This window comes from Salmo salar, chromosome 22 (assembly GCF_965601325.2).
Source record: "Salmo salar chromosome 22, fSalSal1, whole genome shotgun sequence".
Taxonomy (NCBI): Eukaryota; Metazoa; Chordata; class Actinopteri; order Salmoniformes; family Salmonidae; genus Salmo; species Salmo salar.
Genome location: NC_138312.1, coordinates 2,596,148 through 2,620,357, shown reverse-complemented (window position 1 = coordinate 2,620,357; position 24,210 = coordinate 2,596,148). Strand labels below are relative to the sequence as shown.

The 24,210-nt window shown below is 42.1% G+C and overlaps 1 protein-coding gene across 3 annotated transcripts in view; it reads right to left on the bottom strand.

The window, feature by feature from the left end:
- Window positions 1-24,210, bottom strand: part of LOC106582629 (protein MTSS 2) — a 156,881-nt gene that overhangs the window by 95,567 nt on the left and 37,104 nt on the right. For all 3 annotated transcript variants that reach the window (XM_014165855.3, XM_014165856.3, XM_014165857.3), the window contains exon 4: window positions 2,783-2,867. In XM_014165855.3, coding sequence (XP_014021330.1) covers window positions 2,783-2,867 — 85 coding nt within the window. The remainder of the gene's footprint in view (window positions 1-2,782; window positions 2,868-24,210) is intronic.

Sequence of the window (24,210 nt, the reverse complement as noted above, 5' to 3'; positions counted from 1 at the left end):
GTAGGGAGGTTAAAGTCACCCAGAATTGTGAGGGGTAAGCCATCCTCAGGAAAGGAACTTATCAAGGCGTCAAGCTCATTGATGAACTCTCCAAGGGAACCTGGAGGGTGATAAATGATAAGGATGTTAAGCTTGAATGGGCTAGTGACTGTGACAGCATGGAATTCAAAGGAGGAGATAGACAGATGGGTCAGGGGAGAAAGAGAGAATGTCCACTTGGGAGAGATGACGTGGGTCGTGCGCGCTGGGACCACCAGGTTAAAGTGCCATGCGGTGTGAAGCGTTTGTGTGGCCTGTGCAGAGAGGAGAGAACAGGGATAGATAGACACATAGTTGACAGGCCACAGGAGAGGCTACGCTAATGTAAAGGAGATTGGAATGAAAATGAACTAAACAACTGGGGAAGCGAGAGAGCAGGGCCTCCCTCACTAACCATTCGCTGAAACACTCAAATATAACTATTCCAACTTCCACTTAGAAATTATAATTGATGTAAACTACAGTGGTTCAATGTTTCCAGGAATAGGCTCAAACTTAGTTTATTCAGCTAGTATTCGTACAGTATTCTTCCGTGAAACCCACCCAGTGCACCGTGTCCTATGACGCCGTAGCTAACTAGCATGCTAGCATCCAATAACACACGGTTAGCACCAATACTTGGTTACAACAAACTACCAATGGATCATTCGTGTCCGTGTCTAGTTCCTTTCATAACACAGAAGTAATTAAACGTTGGCTAGCTAACACAAAGTCAGTCCTGCTAGCTACACAAGTGGACTACACAACTCGAAAGCTTACGTTGCAAAAATCTTATTGACTAAAAATGATACAGTACTGCTAGCTGGTAGAGTTGGCTAGCTAGCAATGGCTGCATTTACCTTTGATACAAAGACAACTATGTAGCTAGCTAACGTTACACTAATCAAATCGTTCCGTTGTAATGTATTTAGATTCTACAGTACTGCTAGTTGGTAAAGTTGGCTGTAATGTTGACGCCATTTGGAAAACGGCACGAACGAACAAATACAGCTGGCTAGCTAACCTTGTTAGTTTCTCAAAGCTACACCTACACCTTTAGCTACACCTTTATCCTTGATGCAAAGACAACTATGTAGCTAACTAGCTAACATTACACTAATCAGATCGTTGTAATGTAATGAAATGTGATATTACCTGCGGAGCGAAGTACAGCACGACTACTCACTCCAGCATCCGGAAGATGGGACATTCCCCTTTTTCCTCCAAACATAACGATGGTCATTATGGCCAAACAGTTCTATTTTTGTTTTATCAGACCAGAGGACATTTCTCCAAAAAGTACAATCTTTGGCCCCATGTGCAGTTGAAAACCTTATTCTGGCTTTTTAAATGGGGTTTTTGGAGCGTTGGCTTCTTCTCTGCTGAGCAGCATTTCAGGTTATGTAGAATTAGGACTCGTTTTACTATGGATATAGATACTTTTGTACCTGTTTCCTCCAGCATCTTCACAAGGTCCTTTGCTGTTGTTCTGGGATTGATTTGCACTTTTCGCACCAAAGTACATTCATCTCCAGGAGACAGAGTGCGTCTCCTTCCTGAGCGGTATGACGGCTGCGTGGTCCCATGGTGTTTATACTTGCGTACTATTGTTTGTACAGATGAACGTGGTACCTTCAGGCGTTTTGAAATTGCTCCCAAGGATGAACCAGACTTGTGGATGTCTACAATTTTTTTTCTGAGGTCTTGGTTGATTTCTTTTGATTTTCCCACGATGTCAAGCAAAGAGGCACTGAGTTTGAAGGTAGGCCTTGAAATACATCCACAGGTACACCTCCAATTGACTCAAATGATGTCAATTAGCCTATCAGAAGCTTCTAAAGCCATGACATCATTTTCTGGAATTTTCCAAGCTGTTTAAAGGCACAGTCAACTTAGTGTATGTACACTTCTGACCCACTGGAATTGTGATATAGTGAATTAAAAGTGAAATAATCTGTCTATAAACAATTGTTGGAAAAATTACTTGTGTCATGCACAAAGTAGATGTCCTAATCGACTTGCCAAAACTATAGTTTGCTAACAAGAAACTTGTGAAGTGATTGAAAAACGAGTTAATGACTCCAACCTAAGTGTATGTAAACTTCAGACTTCAACTGCGATCTTGTGACAAATCACGTGACACTTCAATAAAGTCCACCTGTGTGCAATCTAACTCATTCTGTGACTTCTGAAGGTAACTGGTTGCACCAGATCTTATTTAGGGGCTTCATAGCAAAGCGGGTATATACATATGCACGCACCACTTAAGTAATTTTTATCACTTCACCAATTTGGACTATTTTGTGTATGTCCATTACATGAAATCCAAATGAAAATCAATTTAAATTAAATTACAGGCTGTAATGCAACAAAATAGGAAAAACGCCAAGGGGGATGTATACTTTTGCACGGCACTGTATACTCCCTATATATAACAATGTTAGCTTTACTCTTTATTGACATTTGTTATTCACCGTCACTATTTCAATGGTTTTATTTTATCTTTAAATCTGCATTTTTGGAAAAATACCTGTAAGTAAGCATTTCACTCTTCGTAGACAACAGCTGTAGACTAAGCATGTGACAATTTTTTTTTGATTTGGCCTGAAATGTTAATGATGGCAGTATTATGCACCAACTGCATATGAAAGATCTCAAACAATTAGGAAACAATGACATTGGGTATTACAACAGTCTTAGGGAAAAGCAAAACATATCCAATCAATGTCTTCCAGAAACCATGATTCACAGTTCCATCACTTACGTGGTGAAGAGCTTCAGTTTGGACTCAATGCTTCTGTGCCTCATGCACATTCTCGTCAAGGCTGAGCCAATCTCTTTTGTCGCCCCTGGAAAACAATAGAACAAAAGACAACAAACCTATCAATTAACAAACCTTGACAACAACAATGCCATATTACAAGCGTGTTGAAGCAAGGAAAGTTAAGCATGGACTCAAATGACAAACCCATTTAAGAAGAATCCACAGCTTTTTCTATGCTATCATGGTCTCACAAAAGCAGTACACTTAACACAAGCTTCAACGTGCACAGGATACAACAGGTGTAAAACTGTATAGTGAGAGATCTTTCCCAACAATGCAGTGATGATGATAATAAAAATAAAAGATACTGTGAAAAAAAATGAAAACCACACAGGAACTACGACGCGATTTAGAAACACGAGAATGCAAGTATATACAGGTACCTTATTCAATGTGAAGGGGTACTAGAATGGTTGAGGTGGGTTTATACATTTAGATGGGTTTATAAGTGACTGGTAGTAGGACCTAACTGTAAACAGAGCTGAAAAGTGAATGGTAGCAAGAGTATAAAAATACAGTGAGGGGAAAAAAGTATTTGATCCTCTGCTGATTTTGTACGTTTGCCCACTGACAAAGAAATTATCAGTCTATAATTTTAATGGTAGGCTTATTTGAACAGTGAGAGACAGAATAAGAACAAAAAAAATCCAGAAAAACGTATGTCAAAAATGTTATAAATTGATTTGCATTTTAATGAGGGAAATAAGTATTTGACCCCCTCTCAAATCAGAAAGATTTCTGGCTCCCAGGTGTCTTTTATACAGGTAACAAACTGAGATTAGGAGCACACTCTTAAAGGGAGTGCTCCTAATCTCAGTTTGTTACCTGTATAAAAAAGACACCTGTCCACAGAAGCAATCAATCAATCAGATTCCAAACTCTCCACCATGGCCAAGAACAAAGACCTCTCCAAGGATGTCAGGGACAAGATTGTAGATCTAAACAAGGCTGGAATGGGCTACAAGACCATCGCCAAGCAGCTTGGTGAGAAGATGACAACAGTTGGTGCGATTATTCGCAAATGGAAGAAACACAAAAGGACTGTCAATCTCCCTCGGCCTGGGGCTCCATGCAAGATCTCACCTCGTGGAGTTGTAATGATCATGAGAACGGTGAGGAATCAGCCCAGAACTACACGGGAGGATCTTGTCAATGATCTCAAGGCAGCTGGGACCATAGTCACCAAGAAACCAATTGGTAACACACTACGCCGTGAGGGACTGAAATCCTGCAGCGCCCGCAAGGTCCCCCTGCTCAAGAAAGCACATATACATGCCCGTCTGAAGTTTGCCAATAAACATCTGAATGATTCAGAGGACAACTGGGTGAAAGTGTTGTGGTCAGATGAGACCAAAATGGAGCTCTTTGGCATCAACTCAACTCACCGTGTTTGGAGGAGGAGGAATGCTGCCTATGACCCCAAGAATACCATCCCCACCGTCAAACATGGAGGTGGAAACATTATGCTTTGGGGGTGTTTTTCTGCTAAGGGGACAGGACAACTTCAAAGGGACGATGGACAGGGCCAGGTACTGTCAAATCTTGTGTGAGAACCTCCTTCCCTCAGCCAGGGCATTGAAAATGGGTCGTGGATGGGTATTCCAGCATGACAATGACCCAAAACACACGGCCAAGGTAACAAAGGAGTGGCTCAAGAAGAAGCACATTAAGGTCCTGGAGTGGCCTAGCCAGTCTCCAGACCTTAATCCCATAGAAAATCTGTGGAGGGAGCTGAAGGTTCGAGTTGCCAAACGTCAGCCTTGAAACCTTATGGACTTGGAGAAGATCTGCAAAGAGGAGTGGGACAAAATCCCTCCTGAGATGTGTGCAAACCTGGTGGCCAAATACAAGAAACGTCTGACCTCTGTGATTGCCAACAAGGGTTTTGCCACCAAGTACTAAGTCATGTTTTGCAGAGGGGTCAAATACTTATTTCCCTCATTAAAATGCAAATCAATTTATAACATTTTTGACATGTGTTTTTCTGGATTGTTGTTGTTGTTATTCTTCTGTCTCTCACTATTCAAACAAACCTACCATTAAAATTATAGTCTGATCATTTCTTTGTCAGTGGGCAAACGTACAAAATCAGCAGGGGATCAAATACTTTTTTCCCCTCACTATACTTATGTTAATGTGAGGGCTCTAAAGAGCTACAATTTTACTTGAAAATGTGCCTAAATACACACACACACACACTTGAAGTCGGAAGTTTACATACACTTAGGTTGGAGTCATTAAAACTTGTTTTTCAACCACTCCACAAATTTCTTGTTAACAAACTATAGTTTTGGCAAGTTGTTTAGGACATCTACTTTGCGCATGACACAATCCCGCAGGTGAAGAAGCTGGATATGGAGATCCTGGGCTGGTGTGGTTCAATATAGTCTACAATTATTAGGCCGATTGGACGTACTGCCAAATTCCCTTGGCAGAGAAATTAACATTCAATTCTCTGGCAACAGCTCTGCCAATTGCACTCTACCTCAAAATTTGAGACATCTGTGGCATTGTGTTGTGACAAAACTTCACATTTTAGAGTGGCCTTTCATTGTCCCCAGCACAAGGTGCACCTGTGTAATGATCATGCCATTTAATCAGCTTCTTGATATACCACACCGGTCAGGTGGAAGGATTATCTTGTCAGAGAAATGCTCACTAACAGGGATATAAACAAAATTGTGCACAACATTGAGAAATAAGCTTTTAGTGCTTATGGAACATTTATGGGATATTTTATTTCAGCTCATTAAACATGGGACCGACACTTTACATGTTACGTTTATATTTTTGTTCAGTGTATATTCTGCCCTATGGGACAAACAAAAATCTATTTCCTTAAACCACTGCTGAGATATAAATCGTCACACTGCAAATTGAACATCAAATGATGACCTAGTATGTCTTCTTTGCATCATTAGGATGAGTCCAGTTTAATGATGAAAGCAAGCAACCCTGTTGTCAGTTTTCATTGCAGCGGCATCAGGTCCCCCTCTAGACTACTCATTAGCTATTAGCGCCATCAACCATATGAGGTTTTTTTGACAGCTACATAAAAGAAAAATAAGAGGCTTGAGTGAGTGACAGACTTTCACTTCTATTGCTTGTCATATCAAGCTTACCAGACTTTCTGGACATCATTATCTAAGATATCCATTGAAGAAATCAGACAAATGGATCCTGCAAATAAAATGTGGTCCTACTAACCCAACTGTTGCAGGCTAGATAAGTCTGGAAGCACTCCACTGACAGTGCGACTGCAGCACTTAAAATACATTGGGTAAAATGGCACATCAAACATTTCACAGCACCAGATCTATTTCTGCAGGGGGCTGTTGTGATGTATAGAGCGAGAAATCACACAGGACCCAGTGTGGCTTATCAAGCCCAGCCCTAAACCCCAGAGCCCTTGCCCTGTGCCTCTAACAAATAGGCCATTGTAGCATCCTGTCACTGAATACAGAGCACTTCCTATGAGATGGCCCAGCTCACCAAGTTGAAAGAGAAGATAATACCCCTTTCTGTGATAGAGGAAAACAGTGAGTGAGTGAGATGAGGGACAGGGCAAAAGGACAGAGATTCTCCACAATCCCTAGTAGTGATATTCCACCCTACCCCCGGGCAGGACTGTGTCCATAGAAATAGTACACCGGCTGTATTTTTGGATTTTGAAAGTTATACATTTTGAAAACTTGATTGCTGACATGCAAAACATTTTGGGACTATATCAACAATGGACTAATGAAACAAATACCAGAAGACAGTTTTGGTGTGGAATTTGCTTTTAAAAAGGGGAACGGAGAGCATTTTAACTACTTTGCAGATATGAAACAAACAGACAATCATAATATCAGTAAAAAATATCAAAATCCCTGTTTATGCATCAAAACCAACCTCATTAGAGGTTTTAAAAATAGGTTACATTTGACTCAGAATTCCATGACGTACAGTAAGGTATTCTAGGCAGAATAGATGGATGCAGTTCAATGCATGATTAATATAATTCACCAACACATTTCTTGTTATTCAAAAAAATATTGCTATCAGGTCATTTACGGCTGGCCTGGTTCATTGCTGCCTCCACCCAATAGGGATGGCACTGTTTCAGTTTCAATGATTCAATATTTTTAACAAAAACAAACAACTAATTAAAGTCTGGGAATACAATGAAATTAGCAAGGGCAATAATCACAAGTCTGTCATAGCGTGGCTAATAGGCTAGCACACGTGTCAAACAAGGCCCGTGGGCTGAACAGGACACACGAGCTAGTATAAATGAGTCAACAGTTGAGTCATCTACTTTATGAAATTGCAGCCTGAGGCACACGCATCAGTGAATTCAACTTAAATTGCACTGCTTTCATGTGTCCCGTTTACAGCGCGCAGCGGAAGGAAAGTGTACAGACATGCCACAGTCCTAGTTAGGCTACTAAAACGTTGCAGTCTGGCTTTGGTTTTTAAAGCTTTACAAGGAATAACCAAAAAACAAAAACACCATGCAAAGGAGAAACATGAAGGCCTACTGCAGAAATATTTGCGCAGTAGCCTAGGCTGCCTACGCAACTAACACGTTTAGAGAGCACCATACAGCAATGCTGCATTCAACCGCACCGGTGACCCATTCAGTGCAACAAAAAATATGTTATTTGGATACTTTTTGATTAGGGTTGCAGCATATTATGCACATCTGCAAGCATAGCAGCAAGGGATGGACAAATATTATTAGTCTATTTTGTTTTAATATGTTAATGCTACATACACAGCATCCTATGTACATAAGTGAACATTATAAAAATAGTAATTTTTCTAATAAAACAATGGCCAGTTTGGGTCGCAGTTGCAAATATTTTTGTAAAACAAAGGCTGTCTGGCCTGCGAATTCATTGTGTTTTTTCAATATGGACACCCCTGGGCTAGAGTATCTATGTTGCTAGCTATTTATCTAGCAAGCTAAAAACACAGAAGAACGTTAGCTAGCTAGCTGTTTATTTATTTATTTTTATTTCACTTTATTTAACCAGGTAGGCAACTTGAGAACAAGTTCTCATTTACAATTGCAACCTAGCCAAGATAAAGCAAGCAGTTTGACACATACAACAACAGAGTTACACATGGAGTAAAACAAACAGAGTCAATAATATAGTAGAAAAATAAGTCTATATACAAAGTGAGCAAATGAGGTGAGATAAGGGAGGTAAAGGCAAAAAAGGCCAAAGTGGCGAAGTAAATACAATATAGCAAGTAAAACACTGGAATGTTAGATTTAGTGGAAGAAAGTGCAAAGTAGAAATAGAAATAATGGGGTCAAAGGAGCAAAATAAATAAATAAATACAGTAGGGGAAGCGGTAGTTGTTTGCGCTAAATTATAAATGGGCTATGTACAGGTGCAGTGATCTGTGAGCTGCTCTGACAGCTGGTGCTTAAAGCTAGTGAGGGAGATGTGTTTCCAGTTTCAGAGATTTTTGTAGTTCGTTCCAATCATTGGCAGCAGAGAACTGGAAGGAGAGGCGGCCGAAGGAGGAATTGGTTTTGGGGGTGACCAGAGAGATATACCTGCTGGAGCACGTGCTACAGGTGGATGCTGCTATGGTGACCAGCGAGCTGCGATAAGGAGGAACTTTACCTAGCAGGGTCTTGTAGATGACCTGGAGCCAGTGGGTTTGGCGACGAGTATGAAGCGAGGACCAGCCAACGAGAGCGTACAGGTCGCAGTGGTGGGTAGTATATGGGGCTTTGGTGACAAAACGGATGGCACTGTGATAGTTGTTGTTGCGGGATGTCATATCATTTTTTGTTGGCTACAGCTAGAGATGCAGGTTTCATTTGGTTAGCTAGCAAGACATTTGAATCGCTTCGCTAACTAGCTGTGCTAAACAGTCAGCATATCTCAGGTGTCAATCAAATGGTTTTGGCATCGATCAAATGGGTGGGCAGGCAAGCAAGTTCCCATTCAGTTGTCAAAATGTGGGTTGGGACTAGGATGCAGCTGAACGTTGTAAGTGAACGTTGTGAGCCGGCTGGCATATAATAAGAGCCAAATCTATTTATACAAATATTTGAAAAATAAGATATGAATAATCAAAAGATTTAAACTAACAGAATTAACGAATTCAAAGAACGAAAAAAGAAATTAAATAATATAGGTCTAAATGCTCAAGCGCACACATTTGTTCTGACTGTTTGCTCAGACTAACAGCCTCACCGGTTGTTCCTGTCAGACACGCAGTGTCAACCAATGAACCAAAGATGCGTGGGGAGGGCTAAGCCAACTCACTCACAGTCACACACTTAGCAGCCAAGGAGAGAGCGGAAGGACAGCTGTGAAAACAGTAGCATTTGGATGCATTTTAAAAATGTAGACAATGTTAGAGCACAGTGTAGAATCTCTTACATGTCCGTTACATGTCACTTCATTGAAGATTTTTCTATATCTAGCTGTCTTCTGGACTGCGTTGAGTTCAGCGACAGACACACCTCAGAGAACTTGGCAGAGGAACTGTTGAGAATGTTAAAATGGACACATCATCCATGTCTTGCCCACACAATCAACCTGATTGTAAGAGATGCTCTGAATGTGATGAAGCCCACTGTAGAGAAAGTGAAAGCAGCTGTGGAATACTTCCACAGGAGCACAGTAGGTGCTGAAAAGCTAAAGTCTACACAACACCAGATGGGGATGCCTGAGCTGAAGCCTAAACAAGACTGCACTATAAGGTGGAATTCAACATTTTATATGTTGAAGTGGTTTCTTGAGTCAAAGGATGCCATCATCTCTACCCTGGCCTTTGTTAATGCACCTGTTGATGCTCTGACCCAAGAGGAATGGGAGGTGGTGGTGGAGGTGTGCAGAGTCCTGGAACCCTTTGAGCAGGTCACTGTGGAGATCAGTGGAGAGAGGTACAGTAAGCAGTTATTACTACATCATTATTTAATCCAGTATTATATATGTATATGAGCAGTAGATGAGAACGTAGTATCAGTAGACAAAACATGAAGCTGAACTAATAAGTTACTGTTCTCTTTTCAGCTATGTGACAGCCTCAAAAATGATACTCCTGTGTAAGGGTCTGCAGCGAATCACAGCCAGCTGCCAGAGAGAAGAAAATGCAACCACAGGACATGTGACAGAGTTGGACACCCTATGTTCATCAATGGACAGAAAGTTCCACAACATGGAATATAATTACGTGCTATCAGAAACCGCTACACTTGACCCCAGGTTTAAGAAGTTAGCCTTCAGTGATGCCAGAGTAATTGATGAGGCTCTTAAAGAATAACTTCAGCAGCAGGGAGGGACACCCCCAGCAGTCAGCTGGCTCAGGCACCAGGGCAATAGAAAGAAGAGGGAGGGACAGCCCCAGCAGTCAGCTGACTCAGGCACCAGGGCAACAGGAAGAAGAGGGATCAGATGGAGCAGAAGCACCAGTAGTAGTGCCACAAACGTCTGCTGAATGCTGTTTGACGAGAGAGCAAGTGGGGATACAGCACGAAGGAATCCCTCAGCAGATGCCTTAATGGAGGTCCGATCCTATTTGGAGGAGCCCCTTTCCAAAGATCTGCAGATTCTCTGAGCTGGTGGAAGAACAAGGCCTCCGTCTACCCACGGCTTACTAAAGTCATGACAGGGAGACTCTGCATAGTGGCCACATCCGTTCCCTCTGAGAGGGTCTTCTCGAAAACGGGACAAATAATTACTGAGAGAAGAAACCACATCAGCCCCTCGAAAGTGAGGCAGCTTGCATTTCTGAATGCAAATCTCTCATAAAAGAAAAATCTGGTCAGCATTGCTGTGTGCTGCTGGTTATAACATGGCAATAAAGGAGAGAAGAGGGACCAGTTTAATGTCTTAAGTGGAATGCTGCAGTTTTGCACATTTATTTTTCTTTGATATGGTGCAATATTCTATTATGTTGTTCAGATTGTATTAGTTTTGAATTGTTACATTTATATGCACTTTGTTTATATACATTAAAAAGTTATACTTTATAAGCAAATGTTTAATAGCATTCTTTTTCAAAACAAACCAATGCATTTTTAAATACATTGTGGTTAAGGTAGAGTATGATTTCATTTAATAATTTAATCAGAATGGTGTTAAAACAAATCATAGTCAAACTATCGCAAACTGTTTTACTTGAAAAAATACAATAGACATTTTTTTAAAAGAGCCATTTGGGAGCCAAAAGAGCCAGCTCACTGAAAAGAGCCAGAATGCCCTTCACTACGGTGAAATTCCCAAATGTTAGAGGACTCCAGTGGTATTTACATAAATCCCTTCAGGTGCATTTTGTGGCTTTTGGCAGACGCATTCTAATTATCTAAAGTCACACTGTTGCTACTGCCTGTAAACACACAGTCCAGTTCATAGTGAATGATGACAGGCCCTACTGCCTGTAAACACAATGATGGCACGTCCGTGTAGCAAATGGCTTATTTGCATATAGGCCTACTCTAGCTCTGATTGGCTATGGCGTACCAGTCTGCGTAGACTCCAGTCTTGGACAAGACAGATGTTTTTATTAGGTTTTATTTAGCACAGTGTCTATTAATTTTCCAAATGCACGGCCGTTTTCCCACTTTATATTGCTATAGAATTGCCACAAATGTCTTACTCTACGTCATTCCAAAACATGGTCATAGAATATCTAAGTACAAGTAGTCTTGTCAGAATATTTTTTTGTTTTAAGAATTATAAAAAAGGGTAATTCTTCCTGGGGGTGTGTATAGTCCTCTGTATGAATGTGTCCCAGTCATCCCAACTCTAATCCCCGCTAATGCTGGATCACCTGGGCCTCTTGCTGGCTCACTAAGGCAATTAGTAGCCCTCCACACAGCCTCCACTGGCCAGCCCCATCAGAGAGGTATGGATTATGACAACCACACAGACCCTCAGTTTACACACACCAACTTCCACAACAAGGCAGGCTGGCAACAGTTGCAAAGGTTCAAATGGGTGCACGTGAACTCTATGATCTTGTGAGATATTTGTTACGTCAGACAAACAGTATGATAAAGTAGCGTGTTATGTTCCCCAGCAGGAAAACCAAAAATGTTGCTCAAACAGAAGCAGGAACTAACAAAGAGTCACTGACCAACAAACAAACCAGGTGGGGTTTTATGAGGGGTTCTGAAAGACACTCATGGGGGTGTCAACTGAATGTCGACTAGCAACAACTACTAGAACCTAAAAGACACCCACTAAGAGGTAAACTAAAGAAAAACAAACTTAAAAAGGACAGGAGGCAAACCAAAAACTTGGAGCAAAACAAAAATCAAATAAAGGATTGTTTCTCTAGAAATAAAAATAGGGAGCACCAACTAAAGGTGTTAACCCTCATCTATCAAGACAACTGGAGCACTGGGCCAGCCACTTAAATAGCACCTGGGCCAGCACAGGTGAAATCCCTTCCCACTAATGAGACGGAAACCAGCACAGGTCTAACACATTACATTTGTCATTTAGCAGACGCTCTTATCCAGAGCGACTTACAAATTGGTGCATTCACCTTAAGATATCCAGTGGAACAACCACTTTACAATAGTACATCTATATCTTTTTTTTTTGGGGGGGGGGGGGTTTAGAAGGATTACTATATCCTATCCCAGGTATTCCTTAAAGAGGTGGGGTTTCAAGTGTCTCCGGAAGGTGGTGATTGACTCCGCTGTCCTGGCGTCGTGAGGGAGCTTGTTCCACCATTGGGGTGCCAGAGCAGCGAACCGTTTTGACTGGGCTGAGCGGGAACTGTGCTTCCGCAGAGGTAGGGGGGCCAGCAGGCCAGAGGTGGATGAACGCAGTGCCCTTGTTTGGGTGTAGGGCCTGATCAGAGCCTGAAGGTACGGAGGTGCCGTTCCCCTCACAGCTCCGTAGGCAAGCACCATGGTCTTGTAGCAGATGCGAGCTTCAACTGGAAGCCAGTGGAGTGTGCGGAGGAGCGGGGTGACGTGAGAGAACTTGGGAAGGTTGACACAAGTTCACAAGTTGACTAACGAGGTGACACCAATCAGCGCACCCTCCGAGCTACACGTACTAAAGTCCAAACTCAAAACAAATGGAAAAACCAAAACCTGTAACAAGCGCAAATGTGGATGTTTATTTTGACCAGGCCTACTTATCATTCAAATCCTCCTAAGACCATGTGTTGCAGGTTTGGTCCACAAATGGCAATGCAGTTTGCAACAGGTGGCACTTTGATAGTTTGTTTAATGAAACTCTCCTGGAAAAAAAGGATCAGTGCTGAGAGAAATCAACACCAGCAGAGGGAGACAGTATTGCTAGTCACTTAAGTATTCCCTGGTCTTCAGTCTGTGTTTTATTCAAGTCTGGGAGATCACATTGGATTTCTTACAAACAGAGGTCAGTGAGTGAAACTTGGCATTGGCACGACATGAGCAAATGAGTTTATTGCTGGGGAAAAGAGTTTGCTCTGTGAAATCACATCAAGGTAATCCGGCTCCATCAAACTGAAGGCAAACCAGCGCTGCAGTCAAAACGCCTGCTTTGGCTGGTAGGACAGTGCTGAGGTAAAAAGTTCACTCAGGGTTAAGGAACCAACTGAATGAAGACCAGAAACGGACAGACTTCTGCAATAGCCATAACAGAGATGCCACTGGACTTCAAACTGCCTACATTCGATGCTGACATTTCACCCAAAACAGTGAGGGGTGCATAAGAACAAAACACAGATAGGCCTACAAATGCCTCATCCCATTCTCTGCACATCAAGTCTACGGTCTCTAAATACCCGTGTGTGTGTGTGTGTGTGTGTGTGTGTGTGTGTGTGTGTGTGTGTGTGTGTGTGTGTGTGTGTGTGTGTGTGTGTGTGTGTGCGCGCACGTTTCCGGTGGGGTGAACAGTGTCCCATTCATTAACTAAGTATGTGCGAATGTGACAGCGCAGTTCACAGGTTTATTTCGCACTTGGCCGAAATGCTTTGCACTCGGAAACATGTTACTAGAGCTGAGCTGATAAACCGAAAATGATTGTGAAGACAGAACCAGCCACTTATAGAGGACATTTGACTGATCTTGATAATTTCAATAAATAGCCTACACTAGAGAAATGTGACATTTTAAATGTAAATCTGCAAATATAGGCGATTGCTAACAGGACAATTGATAGCTACGACATTCAAATTAATAGTAGTTAGTACTTTTAAAGATAATACTAAAAAGTAAATGTGTACATTAACATATTTATTGTTAGTGATAATTCAGTCAACTTATCGTGATAAGGATTTGTCTATATCGCACAGCTGTACACCTCACCAATTGTGTGGGAGCACCCAGTCCTCAGACCGCAGTACTAAAGAATAAGAGGATGCAAATTACAGAGAGAGAAACAAACATTTGAATTTGAAACTTAAAAATACCTTAATTGTTGAATACACCTGGTGTGGGTTTGAAGTTTGAGGATGAGCAGAGGCTAGCCTGATGGGTAGGGAGTGACGTGCACACTGAACACTGACTAAGCTAGGTAGCAGACTCGGGTACTACAGTGTCAGTAATATCATCGCACACATCTTATGCTAACAGACAATTCTGATACTTCATGTTCTTCCTTCTTCCTCTAGTTTAGTTCTAATGTAGTGGTGCATAGGCCTACCTGTAGAAAGCGATGGATAAACAGACAAACTGCTGTTGGTACCGTACAACACCATATGTTCTTCTTTACCATCAGCATCCTTTAGCTCAACATCGAAATGTTCATTTAAATCATGTGGAAATTCTCAATGCATGACTCATCTAAAAAGTTGACATTGGATTTCAACAGGTTTCTCTCGTTTATACACAGATGATTCACATCTTTACACTCCTTTTTGATCCCTTCCTCCATAGAGCCTTGTTTGAAAAGCCTTTCAAATCAAATCAAATTTTATTGGTCACATACACATGTTGAGCAGATGTTTTTGCGGGTGTAGTGAAATGCGTGTTTCTAGCTCCGCCAGTACAATAATATCTAACAATTTCACAACATATACCCAATACACACAAATCTAAGTAAAGGAAGGGAATTAAGAATATACACATAATGGACGAACAATGTCAGAGAGGAATAGAATACAGTATATACACGAGTAATGCAAAATATGTAAACATTATTAAAGTGACTAGTGTCCATTTATTAAAGTGGCCAGTGATTTCTAGTCTACGTAAAGTTGGAAGTTTACATACACTTAGGTTGGAGTCATTAAAACTCGCTTTTCAACCACTCCACAAATTTCTTGTTAACAAACTATCGTTTTGGCAAGTCGGTTAGGACATCTACTTTGTGCATGACAAGTAATTTTTCCAACAATTGTTTATAGACAGATTATTTCACTTTTAATTCACTATATCACAATTCCAGTGGGTCAGAAGTGTACATACACTGAGTTTACTGAGCCTTTAAACAGCTTGGACAACTCCAGAAAATGATGTTATGGCTTTACAAGCTTCTGATAGGCTAATTGACATCATTTGAGTCAATTGGAGGTGTACCTGTGGATGTATTTCAAGGTCTACCTTCAAACACATTGCCTCTTTGCTTGACATCATGGGAAAATCAAAAGAAAATAGCCAAGGCCTCAGAATTGTTTTTGTAGACCTCCACAAGTCTGGTTAACCCTTGGGAGCAATGTCCAAACCCCTGAAGGTACCACGTTCATTTGTACTAACAATAGTACGCAAGTAAACACACCATGGGACCACGCAGCCATCATACCGCTCAGGAAGAAGACACGTTCTGTCTCCTACAGATGAATGCACTTTTGTGCAAAAAGTGCAAATCAATCTCAGAACAACAGCAAAGGACCTTGTGTAGATGATAGAGGAAACAGGTAAAAAAGTATCTATATCCACAGTAAAACGAGACCAATATGGACATGACCGCTCAGCAAGGAAGATGCCACTGCTCCAAAACCACCATAAAAAACCCAGACAATGGTTTGCAACTGCACATGGGGAGAAAGATCATATTTTTTGTAGAAATGTCCTCTGGTCTGATAAAACAAAAATAGAACTGTTTGGCCATAATGACCATCGTTATGTTTGGAGGAAAAGGGGGGAGGCTTGCAAGCCGAAGAACACCATCCTAACCGTGAAGCATGGGGGTGTCAGGATCATGTTGTGGGGGTGCTCTGTTGCAGGAGGGACTGGTGCACTTCACAAAATAGATGGCATCATGAGGGAAGATTATGTGGATATATTGAAGCAACATAAAGACATCAGTCAGGAAGTTAAAGCTTGGTCGCAAATGGGTCTTCCAAATGGACAATGACCCCAAGCATACTTCCAAAGTTGTGGCAAAATGTCGTAAGGACAACAAAGTCAAGGTATTGGAGTGGGCATCACAAAGCCCTGCCCTCAATCCTATAGAAAATGTGTGGGCAGAACTGAAAAGGCGTGTGCGACCAAGGATGTCTACAAACCTTACTCAGTTACACCAGCTCTGTCAGGAGGAATGGGCCAAAATTCACCCAACTTACTGTGGGAAGCTTGTGGAATGCTACCTGAAACATTTGGCCCAAGTTACACAATTTAAAGGCAACGCTACCAGATACTAATTGAGTGCATGTCAACTTCTGACCCACTGGGAATGTGATGAAAGAAATAAAAGCTGAAATAAATCTCTCCACTATTAGACATTTCACATTCTTAAAATAAAGTGGTGATACCAACTGACCTAAGATGGGATATTTTTACCAGGATTAAATGTCAGGAATTGTGAAAAACACTTTAAATGTAGGTAAACTTCCAACTTCAACTGTATATAGGCAGCAGCCTCTCTGTGCTAGTGATGGCTATTTAACAGTCTGATGGCTTTGAGATAGATGTTTTTCCAGTCTTTTGGTCCCAGCTTTGATGCACTTGTACTGACCTCACCTTCTGGGTGATAACTGGGTGAACAGGCAGTGGCTCGGTGGTTGTTGTCCTTGATCTTTTTGCCTTCCTGTGACACCGGGTGCTGTAGGTGTCCTGGAGGGCAGGTAGCTTGCCCCTGGTGATGCGTTGGGCAGACCGCACCACCCTCTGGACAGCCCTGCGGTTGCAGGCGGTGCAGTACCAGGCTGTTGCTCCTCCTTCACTACACTGTGGGTGGACCATTTCAGTTTGTCAGTGATGTGTACGCCGAGGAACTTGAAGCTTTCCACATTCTACACTGCGGTCCTGTTGATGTGGATAGGGGGGTGCTGCTCCCTCTGCTGTTTCCTGAAGTCAGCTCCTGTTTTGTGATGTTGAGAGAGAGGATATTTTCCTGGCACCACAGTCCCAGAGACCTCACCTCATCCCTGTAGGCTGTCTCATCATTGTTGGTAATCCAGCCTAGCACTGTTGGGTCTGTAAACTTGATGATTGAGTTGGAGGCGTGCGTGGCCATGCAGTCATGGGTGAACAGGGAGTACAGGAGGGGGCTGAGCACGCAGGGTTGAGGATTAGCGAAGTGGTGTTTCCTACCTTCACCACCTGGGGCAGCCCGTCAGTAAGTCCAGGACCCAGTTGCACAGGGTGGGGTACAGACCCAGGGCCTCGAGCTTATGATGAGCTTGGAGGATAATATGGTGTTGAATGCAGAGCTATGGTCAATGAACAGCATTCTTACAAAGGTATTCGTCTTGTCCAGATGGGATAGCGCAGTGTGCATTGAGATGGCGTTCTATTGGGGTGGTAAGCAAATTGGAGTGGGTCTAGGGTGTCAGGTAAGGTAGAGGTGATATGATCCTTGACTAGTCTCTCAAAGCACTTCATGATGACAGAAGTGAGTGCTACGGGGCGAGAGTCATTTAGTTCAGTTACCTTTGCTTTCTTGTTTACAGGAACAATGGTGGACATCTTGAAGCATGTGGGGACAGCAGACTGAGATAGGGAGAAATTGAATATGTCCGTAAACACAACGCATGCTCTGAGGAGGCAGCTAGAGATGCCGCCTGGGCCGGCAGCCTTGCGAGGGTTAACACGCTTAAATATCTTACTCACATCGGCCACGGAGAAGGAGAGCCCACAGTGCTTGGTAGCAGGCCTCTGATGAGTGCTGTCATAATGTATATCGTGCGGCATACTTACTCTAGTGTAGTGCAAGTTGGCAGACAGACACCAAGTCGACAACACACTTCTTTAACATTGGGGCTGTGGTGAGAAAGGAATGAGCACATGTCCAAGTAAAGCCCTCCAGATGGTGCATGAAAGCATTTGAAGTGACAACTCAACTAATTCCCAATGTTGCGACTGTCTGGAAAACAGATGGAAAAACACACAGTATGGGATACAGAGCTTGACAACGGGATGTTTCTCTTACAATAGCCCCACAACACAACAGGGTGGGTGAAATTGGAGCCAGCCCCCTCTTCCAAAAGGGGGAGGAGTCGAGTGTAAACCACAAGGGTTTGGTGCTGGAATAGGGGAGGCCTGGTTTGGGTGTGTCTGCAACTGTGGGGGCAGGAAAACAGGACGGAACAGGCTGGTAAAGTAATGGTTTGACTGCAACCTGGCAACAGGTGATGAAGAGTGCATAGTTAATGAGAGGAAAGATGCCCATCCCTTCCTAAAGGCTGCACATGTCCTAAAGGCTGCACATGTCCTAACACAAGACCTAGGCAGTGAGGTGCATGGCCACGCCTTGTTATTGGGGGGGAAGCTAAGCACTTCATCCAACTGGCATACATCAACATTACTCAGTCAGACAAGCCCTGGGGCACGATTGGTGTAGCCCTGCACTTGGAGCAGTTGGGGAGGGGAAAGGCTACACCGCTCACACCTGAGTCACGCTGCACAATAGCATAGGAATGGCACCTGTAGCCCAGCCATGTCAGGTCCTGTGTCTAAATTCAGAGTGGTGGTGGAGAATAAAGATACTGCAACGAGAGACGTGTTACTTTTGAAATGTTAAGGGTTCAAGTAACCTTTAGCAGTATTTAAAGCTACATTGGACTCTTAAAATGGTTCATGCAGTTAATACTGAGACGCAAATAGTTATAAAAGACCCTTTATCAGTCCTGCAATTTGACAATTAAATGAATAATTTTCTATTCAGATCTGCCAGTCAAGCTTTAAGAGCGAGGCACCTCTTGTTCCAGTCAGTGTGAAATGTGATGAGATAAGAAGTCGTGGGCCATGGTCTGTGTGTCATTCTTCATTCACTCCCAGATGCATATTCTGTGAGTCAAATTTAATAGCCCTGACATTTCTTAAATAAGCCTCTCCATAGAGCATTTATATACACGTATTACCTTCGGGACACAATTCACTATTTCTGACAAATGCACACAGTGATTAGGGATTGCATGCAAATGTTTCCCACCAGTTACAATATCCCAATATAGCTTAACTCACTGTGGAATTTAAAATGTTTATATTACATAAATATATTAAAACAGAAATTACTCCTAGTTACTACCCCTGCCCAGTAACTAGAATATGCATATAATTAGTAGATTTGGATAGAAAACACTCTAAAGTTTCTAAAACTGTTTGAATGGTGTCTGAGTATAACAGAACTCATATGGCAGTCAAAACCCTGAGACAAATCCTAACAGGAAGTGGAAATCTGATGTGTGGAATCACTTCAAAGCCTTTGCCATTGAAACACACAGGTACTTATTAATCATTTAGCACTTCCTAAGGCTTCCACTAGATGTCAACAGTCTTTACAAAGTGGTTTGAGTCTTCTATGGTAGAAACTGACCCAAAGAGAGGCTTGGGAAGTTGGTCACAGGAGGAGGGCCATTACTACTATGACGCGGACGCCCATGGGAACCCTTTTGTTTCCGAAACGTTTAGTAAGACAATGCAATCGTCCGCCTTGAATATTATTGAAGCTCTGGTTGGAAAAGGCCCTAAAGATTTACGTTATACAACGTTTGACATGTTTGAACAAACGTAAATATATTTTTTTTGCACATTCGTGACGACAAGTCCCGCGCGCTTCAGTACATTATGAGTAGCCTTCGGAACGCGCTAACAAGAAGGAACTATTGGGAAATAAATTATTAACTTTTTCGAACAAAACTACATTTGTTGTGGACCTGGGATTCCTGGAAGTGCCTTCTGATGAAGATAATCAAAGTAAGGGAATATTTACAATAGTATATTTGATTTTAGGTGGTTCCAAGATGGCGCTAACATGTATCGCCTAGCCTATTTTTCTGAGCATACCACGTCGTATATTGCAAAGTGTGATTTCCCAGTAAAGTTATTTTTAAATCTGGCAATGCGGTTGCATTCACGAAATGTTAATCTATAATTCTTTGAACGTCAATATTAAATTTTAACAATGTTTTCGAATAGTAATTTTGTAAATTGTAGCGCTGATTCACCGGAAGCATTTGAGGGGAAAAAAATTCTGAACGTCACGCGCCGATGTAAAATGTTGTTTTCATACATAAATATGAACTTTATCGCACAAAAATATGCATGGATTGTGTAACATGATGTCCTAGGAGTGTCATCTGATGAAGATTGTCAAAGGTTAGTGCTGCATTTAGCTGTGTTTTGGGTATTTGTGATGCATGCTAGTTGCTTTGAAAATGGCAGTGTGATTCTTTTTGGCAGGGTACTCTCCTAACATAATCTAATGTTTTGCTTTTGCTGTAAAGCCTTTTTGAAATCGGACAACGTGGTTCGATTCAGGAGAGGTGTATCTATAAAATGGTGTAAAATAGTCATATGTTTGAGAACTTGAAGTTATAGCATTTATGAGGTTTTGCATTTCCCGCGACACAATTCCACTGGCGTCCCACGTTCCCAGACAGGTTAATGGAAGCGTCTCCAATGTCAAACGTGGTGTACTGAAGGACAGCTCTCTAGGCACTCTACTCTTTTATATTGTTACCAATGACCTGCCACTGGCATTTCTCTCCAAAACTCTTGAACGTGCCATCCTTGGCCAGCTCTCCTGCCATCTCTCTCAGAATGACCTTCTCGATCCAAATCAGTCAGGTTTCAAGACTGGTCATTCAACTGAGACTGCTCCTCTGTGTCACGGAGGCTCTCCGCACTGCTAAAGCTAACGCTCTCTCTCTGCTCTCATCCTTTTAGACCTATCTGCTGCCTTTGATACTGTGAACCATCAGATCCTCCTCTCCACCCTCTCCGAGCTGGGCATCTCCGGCGCGGCCCATGCTTGGATTGCGTCCTACCTGACAGGTCGCTCCTACCAGGTGGCGTGGCGAGAATCCGTCTCCGCACCACGTGCTCTCACCACTGGTGTACCCCAGGGCTCAGTTCTAGGCCCTCTCCTATTCTCGCTATATACCAAGTCACTTGTTTCTGTCATATCCTCACATGGTCTCTCCTATCATTGCTACGCAGACGACACACAATTAATCTTCTCCTTTCCCTGCCTGTGCCATTAAACCCCTACAACTCATCCAGAACGCCGCAGCCCGTCTGGTGTTCAACCTTCCCAAGTTCTCTCACGTCACCCCGCTCCTCCGCACACTCCACTGGCTTCCAGTTGAAGCTCGCATCTGCTACAAGACCATGGTGCTTGCCTACGGAGCTGTGAGGGGAACGGCACCTCCGTACCTTCAGGCTCTGATCAGGCCCTACACCCAAACAAGGGCACTGCGTTCATCCACCTCTGGCCTGCTGGCCCCCCTACCTCTGCAGAAGCACAGTTCCCGCTCAGCCCAGTCAAAACGGTTCGCTGCTCTGGCACCCCAATGGTGGAACAAGCTCCCTCACAACGCCAGGACAGCGGAGTCAATCACCACCTTCCGTAGACACCTGAAACCCCACCTCTTTAAGGAATACCTGGGATAGGATATAGTAATCCTTCTAACCCCCCCGCCCCCCCCAAAAAAGATAGATGTACTATTGTAAAGTGGTTGTTCCACTGGATTTCTTAAGGTGAATGCACCAATTTGTAAGTCGCTCTGGATAAGAGCGTCTGCTAAATGACATAAATGTAAATTAAACAATGCATGTGTCCCCATGTATGCTGATGATTCAACCATATACACATCAGCAACCACAGCTAATGAAATCCCTGAAACCCTTAAAGAGTTGGTCTGTTTTGGAATGGGTGGCCAGTAATAAACTGGTCCTGAACATCTATAAAACTAAGAGCATTGTATTTGGTATAAATCATTCCCTAAGTTCCTGACCTCAGCTGAATCTGGTAATGAATGGTATGGCTGTTGAGACTAAATTACTTGGCGTTACCTTAGATTGTAAACTGTCATGGTCAAAACATTTAGATTCAATGGTTGTAAAGATGGGGAGGTCTGTCCATAATAAAGAGATACTCTGCGTTTGACGCCACACTCCAAAAAGCAAGTTCTGCAGGCTCTAGTTTTGTCTAATCTTGATTATTGTCCAGTCGTGTGGTCCAGTGCTGCAAAGAAAGAACTAGTTAAGCTGCAGCTGGCCCAGAACAGAGCGGCACGTCTTGCTCTTCATTGTAATCAGAGGGCTGATATAAATACTATGCATGCCAGTCTCTCTTGGCTAAGAGTTGAAGAGAGACTGACTGCATCACTTCTTTTTAGAAGAAACGTGTTAAAAATCCCAAATTGTTTGCATAGTCAACTTACACAGAGCTCACCCCACCAGACATGCCACCAGGGTTCTTTTCACAGTCCCCAAATCAAGAACAAATTCAAGAAAGCATACAGTATTATATAGGGCCATTATTCCATGGAACTCCGTTCCTTCTCATATTGCGCAAGCGAACAGCAAACCTGGTTTCAAAAAACAGATAAAGCAACACCACGGCACAATGCCTCTCCCCTATTTGACCAAGATGGTTTGTGCATATGAATTGAAATGTAGGCTGTGTGCCCTTTGTAAAAAATAAAAAAATAAAAAGTGGAGTTCTGTCCTTAAGCTGTTGTCCATTAACGTTCTGTATTATATAATGTTTAATGTGGACCCCAGGAAGAGTAGCTGCTGCTTTGCAACAGATAATGAGGATCCTAATAAAATACCCAAATTATACTATTCAATCAAAGTTCAACTAAAAATAATAGGACAAATTGACAGTGAAGCAGTCCTATTTGTACAACTTTTAATAGGAATCAAAATCCTATTTGGTAGCCTCAAACTCTGGATTTACTTGTATTCTTTCATTTTCATCATTTTCTTAATTTCATGCACTCATTTGTTATCACTTACATATGGTGTCACATTTTGTCTATGCCTCTATTTCATCAAAAAGTCACTTTTCCTGAATAATTAATCTCCCATGTGACAATGTGTTTTTAATAAATTCAATGGCAGTTCTTCTGTGTTCTAATTTCTAGGGCCTTTTTTCCTCCTGCTTTGGCTGTGCTACCAAGTTCTCAGCTGTTAACAGTCTCTTACTGGCACCAAAAACTGACAATTGCCATAATCTATTACGTTTCATTACTCAATTATGACATTTAACAAACCAAACATTAAAATACTGCTATAGAAGGTAAAGTAAAAATCCAAACCAGTCCGTGGATGAATACAGTAGAAAACGATATACCACCCAGCCCTAGGCCCTAGTCAAAAGTGGTGCACTAAATAGGGTGCAGTTTGGAACACTGTCAGAGCTCATTTCTCCCTCATGTCAGATGTGAGAGAGAACAGGACGCTACCAGACAGCAGATTACCTGACATCACAGTGCATGTCTTAGAAAGCTGAGAGAAAAATATTGGGAGAAGCATGCAGAGAAATGGAGAGACCAAGAACAAAAAAAATTGGTTAAACACAAGTAGGACAGATTTTGTACTTGTCCAAAAGCTCAAGGTACTTGTCCAAAAAGGTCTGTATAACACCCTTTTTACATCATTGTATGACGCATGGAACAACTTTCTTTTTTACCTTAGAGAATCAGACAAAAATGTAGGCTACACTCTGCCTAGTGGCTTCTTTGCATATTCAAGCATGTCTCAAAATAATAGTATATAAAATATTGCAGCACTACAATTACAACCAAATACTTGTCTTTATAAAATAATTCCCTCCAGAGCTCGAAAATAAAGGGAGTTTCAAAACTGACTCTGGGACAGTTCTGGGATGACAGAACCACTGCACATAAATAAAATGTAAAAAAGCTAAATGAGGCTGATGCAACAGATGAGCCCATTCAACTTAACATTTTCAGTTTTATTTCTTCATATTATAAGCTCAACAATGGGCACATGGCTGTAGGCTACGTGTGAATGTTCCAAAATGCAATTAGCAGGAAGCGCCCCACAGGCGGGAGCGGTTTCATGTGACAGAGATTAAAATATCCTTTCAAAATAAAGAGGGGAGATTTAAAGATGCACCAACTAGCATGGGTTACTAACAGGACAAGGATTATGCCTTTGGCTGCTGGACAATAAGATAAAGTGGATTTGAAAATCACTAGAACATGAGAAAATATGCCATTGAAACTAGAATTGAAGTGTTTATTTTGGCCAAGGCTACTTTGAAAATGTA